Source organism: Diaphorina citri, unplaced genomic scaffold, assembly GCF_000475195.1.
Source record: "Diaphorina citri unplaced genomic scaffold, Diaci psyllid genome assembly version 1.1 scaffold2242, whole genome shotgun sequence".
Lineage (NCBI taxonomy): Eukaryota > Metazoa > Arthropoda > Insecta > Hemiptera > Psyllidae > Diaphorina > Diaphorina citri.
The window spans coordinates 1-5,000 of NW_007379667.1; the positions used below are offsets into that span (position 1 = coordinate 1).

General features: G+C 38.2%; 1 protein-coding gene across 1 annotated transcript in view; it reads right to left on the reverse strand.

The window, feature by feature from the left end:
- Positions 1-3,365: 3,365 nt before the first annotated feature.
- The window catches only part of LOC113471283, a 24,556-nt gene continuing 22,921 nt past the window's right edge, over positions 3,366-5,000 (reverse strand). The window contains exons 3-4 of the mRNA XM_026830314.1: positions 3,888-4,035; positions 3,366-3,587 (exon numbers count right to left, since the gene is read on the reverse strand). Coding sequence (XP_026686115.1) covers positions 3,574-3,587; positions 3,888-4,035 — 162 coding nt within the window. The 3' untranslated portion in view covers positions 3,366-3,573. The remainder of the gene's footprint in view (positions 3,588-3,887; positions 4,036-5,000) is intronic.

Consider the following 5,000-nt stretch of genomic DNA (forward strand, 5'->3'; position numbering starts at 1 on the left):
CGGTTCCACTCTGTTACTGGCTGGGCAGGAAATAGCTCGTTTATGATCCTTTCTCTGGTCTCACAAGGGATAGTAGGAAGTTGCCGGCCGATTTTCTTGGTCACAATTTTGTATGCTAGACCCCATACATCTTGGTCTAAATCCTTACATATCTTTTTCCATCCTTCTTTCTTGGCCTGGGATACCTCTATGTTTAATAAAGTTCTTTTGCTCTTGTACTCCTGGTAAAGTCTTTCCTTCGTCTCTTCGCTCACTCTTCTTTTGTTTCGTGTAAAATATCTTCTCGCTTTGATGCATTCTCTTCTTAGTTTACTAATGTCCTCGCTCCACCAATGAACTTCTTTTCTGCCCCTTGCTACTCTTGTTCTCATTGTCCTTTGGCATATATCAGCTGCTACTCTGGTTAAGTCCTCTGCACTTTGAATGTCATCTTCATTGATTTCTCTCATCAGAGCTTTGAGCTTCTCTGGATCGAAGGATTTCATATTCCAATTCCTTTCCTGAGTCAGAATTTGGGCTCGTGATGTGTTCGATGACGTTAACTCAAAACATATGTATTGGTGGTCTGAGCCGTTTTCGTAATCATCCCAAACACACCAGGAATTAATCTGAGTTCTTTCTGAAGAAAGTGTTATGTCGATCACTGATTCATGATCCCTTGAGTTTCTGAAGGTCGGAGTATTTCCCAGGTTCTGAATCACCAGGTTCTCTGCTGCTATCCATTCACTTAGTATTCTTCCTCTTGCATTTAACCTGTCGCTCCCCCACTCCGGGGATCTGGAATTCACATCGCCTCCCAAGATAACTTCTTTTTGATTTGATCTGATGAGACAACTAATTTCGGTCAGTGTGTTTTCGAGAGATTCGATCGGGTCATTTCGAGATGAGTACACACTAATGATGAGATACTTATTGGTCTGTATCCACGAGAATCCTGATCCACACCCACTTTGTTCGACGTATATCCCTCTGTTCACTCTCCATATCTTTGCTACCGAACATCCACCCCATTCCTGTGATATCTGTTCGTTTGGTTCACTTACGATACAAATGTCAATTCCTTGTTCCAGGACAAATTGGCTTAGCAAGTGATGTGCTAACCTGCACGTATGTAGATTTATTTGTAAGAACTTCATGATTTGCTTAGTCTGCTTACGAGTCTCCTGAATACCGGGCATTTGGTAGTTACCGGACTATGTCCCTCGGTGTTACATTCATTACAAAATTCTTTACCTTCACAATCCCGGAAACTGTGCCCTTCCTTGCAGCATTTTAGGCACAGCAGCTTTCTTTTCTTTTTGGGAGCGTTGCACTTGGACGATTTATGTCCTATTCTGAGGCAAATTGTACAGCGATCTATCTTTGTCTTCCTCTTCACCGAGCTAATACACCAATTAACCTTGATTTTTCCCTTATCTTCCAATCTTCTTGCGAAGTCGTCTTCCAACCATACTTCTGCGTTTCTATCACCAAACTTTGTTTCGTAAAACTTTTTCACCACTATTTCAACTTTGGTGTCTGAAAGTTCTCTCCTGATAGCTTCTGTGAGGTCTTCTTCTGTAGCTAGAATTTCTATTTTGTTTATTAAAATCGGTCTCTTTTGAGAGACCGTTTCAACTTTCAGAGGACAGTTAGCTTCCTGATTAAAGTTTTCAGTCATTTGCTGCCTTACTTTTTCTGCTCCCCCTTTTTCGGTACGAATTAGTATTTCGTTTTTACCTGATTTTCTGGTACCTTTTATCTCAACTCCTAGTACCGATGGGTTCAGGTTCTCTTTAATCTTTCCAGCCATTTCGGCGTAAGATTGATCTCCGGTTAAACTTGTGCATATTCTCACAGTTTCGTAATCTCTTACCTTTGTTGCATTTATCTTTGCCCTCTCGTTAGGCTTAGGCTGGCAAAAAATTGTCACTTCCTTATCAGTACCATAGAATTCGATTTCAGTCATTTTTCTCAACTTTATTGGGTCCGTAGAGCTGACTGTAGTTATCCCGATGGTTTTAATTTCCTCGTCGATCATTTCTTTTCGCAAGCGCTGAAAATTCTCACCATCACAGTCTGCTGAAATCAAAAATCCGTAGCTAGTTGTCGGTTCCTGATTGCCTTTTTTGCTCATCGTTTCGATTTTCTGAAATCCATCTTTCACCAAACCGTCTTGAATAAGATCGTCTATCTCTCCAAAGGCTTTTTCCGCGAGGTTTCGGATGGCTGTATTGGCTTCTTTTTTCTGAGAGAAAAGGAGAGCCAGATTACCCCTCTTGCCCCCTGCTAGGGGAAACTGGTAGTTTATTTTTGTCCTTTCGAATACTGACTCTGGCCATTCCGTGTCTAATAGGTCACAAATCAGACCAAAGTCTCCTTCCGAGATTTTTTTTAAGCCATTTCGTATGGTATCTTCTTTCCTTTGAGGTTCTCTTACCGAGTTTTGGTTTCCTTCCTTATGCTCCTGCTTGATTTTCTTCCAAATACTTTCGTCGGTGAAATGCACCTTGTTGACCTCAGGCACCATTTTCGCTATAACTTCGTATAGCCTCTCGATGCCCAATTTGATTTCTGCTCTGGTGTTGGGTATAAGGCTCTCCTTCAGCGTGAAGACTTCTTGAATTATTGTGGTAATTCCTTTCCTTACCGATACCGAAAGTGGTCCTGTAGCCATCAAGTCCGGTGGCTCCAGGTCTCCCTTCTTGATGTCTGAATTTTCGCGCTCCTTTCCTAATGGGTTGTAACCCAGGCCTCGTCTGGGAGTCCCCATAATGAAGGTCACAACACTCTATGTAGGTACCTACACTGACTGTTCACATAGGTAGCACTATGAATCTTAAACCATTGAAAATTAATTGTTTATATTTTTACGAACTAAAGATATCGCACCGACTTACACACGTCCGTCTTGCCATGCAAGAAAATCACAACTCCATGTGTAGGTAGGTACATAACTATTACATTAGTTTTTGTTTTCTTTTTTACTGCTTTTGCTCTAGATTATGTTCACATTTTGTCTCATTCTTTGCTTTGTTTTTTTTTTTTTTTTTACTGTATATAGGTACCTGATGTATGTTAACAACCCAATGTGTTGAAACATGAAATAAACTTTGATACTTATGTAAATAAATGAAAATTATTCTTATTATTTTTTTAAAAAAACGTACCTAAGTACTTTAGTAGGTATAAGTTTGAGTTCGATGCAACAACCAAGAAACCAAGGCCGGAGTTATGGCCTATTGAAAATTCCCTTTTTCAATGTTCTTCCGCCAGTGAGGGAAGCACCAAAAATGAGCAATAGAACAGTTGCACTTACGTAGGTGAAGTTTCTAAGTCAAAGAGCAGAAAAAATGAGGAACAATGGAATTTTCCCTTTTTCTTCTACAACTTTTAGATCCCGAGATAAATCAATCTAAAAAATACCGGTAAATTTTGAACTCTGACGTCATGGCATACGCTCCGGTACACGATGACGTCACATCAAATGTCCCGAGGTAAGTTGTGGTTCAAATAAGTCACACTAAAGATTCATATTGAAATTCGGTCCCAAAAATAAAATTTTCAAGCGTCCATTTTCAGCCCCGGAGGCCATCAGGGCCGAAAGTCTGAAATTGAAAAATGAAAATTTAAATAGGCCATAACTTGAACCAAAGTACTACGTTATTTAATACCTTTACTGTGATGTATCACAAATAGGATGTTCTCATTTGAGATATTAAAGTTGACCCGCCAAGGGCGCCAAAAAATTGATATTCCGCAAAAATAGGTTCCCCTTAAAAATAAAAAAGACATGTGTTTCAGGGTTTTTCCAAATTTCCAGTTTTCAGGGGTGGCTAGTTGTTTTTTTTTTTTTTTTTTTTTTTTTTTAAAAAAAACACGCTGTATATTTTTGGTAAAATACAAACCTTCACTAGCTGTCTGGAAAATGATACGAGGAAAAAAGAATGGTTCTGCTTTCAGATATCTTCTGTAGTAATTATCAATCTGTACTTTAAACACATATAGCTTGGAGGGTTCTAGGTCTATGAGATCCACAGTAGACTTAAATACTGTCTGAAATAAAATAAAACACGACAAATAATTATTTTAAAAAATGTGGTGTAACATCATACATCACAAAAAATTACTTTTCAGACGTGGAACACAAACAAACACACACACACACACACACACACACACACACGTAGGCTTACCAGACGTCGCTTTTCGGCGGAGATGTCCTCCTTTTTACACGTTTTTCTCCGTCCGTCCGCCCGCCTTTTTAAAATATAGCAAAATGTCCGCCTTTTTGAAGTTTCGGCCTCATAAACCTAAATTACTTAATGTATCGTTTTCCGTTGAGAAGAGGACGTCAGGTCTCGAATTTTAAAAAGCATAACTGCAATTTTTGTAAAATTCAGTCGATGTACAATGTACGTACATTCAGTAGGTATATAAATAGGTGGTAGTAGGTAGGTAGTTGGGTACACTGCACATAGATTTAAAAAAATCATTTAAAAAAATCATGATGTTACTTATTAATCATGATGTTACTTATTAATGAAGTACATGGTTGTACAATTCTACAAAACTTTGGAGTAGGTAACCAGTGAAATGTATCTAAGTTTTTATCAATCTTCTATTATTAAATAACTTGAAAAAAAAATAATAAAAATATTTTTTTCAAGGATATATCACGGTTTTTTTTAGATTATTTTAGCATATTTTAGCATTTTTGAGATTATTTTAGCATATTTTGGCACTTTTTCTAGCATAATCTTTAGCATATTTTGGCGATTTTGGAGAGATTATTATCCGGTCTCTGCTTATTATACTGGTGGTTTTTTTACTTTCTATTACCTTTACGTATAGGGAACCTATACAAGGTAATGAGAAAGTATTGCAATCGGTCCAAATTTTCAAAATCGGGAAACGGGTGGAAATATCCGTTTTGGGGTCCCTTGATTCCAAATAAGTGGTTTTTAGCCCATGGTCTGTACGTTACACGTACGTACGTACCTACCACAGGTTTAAATGGT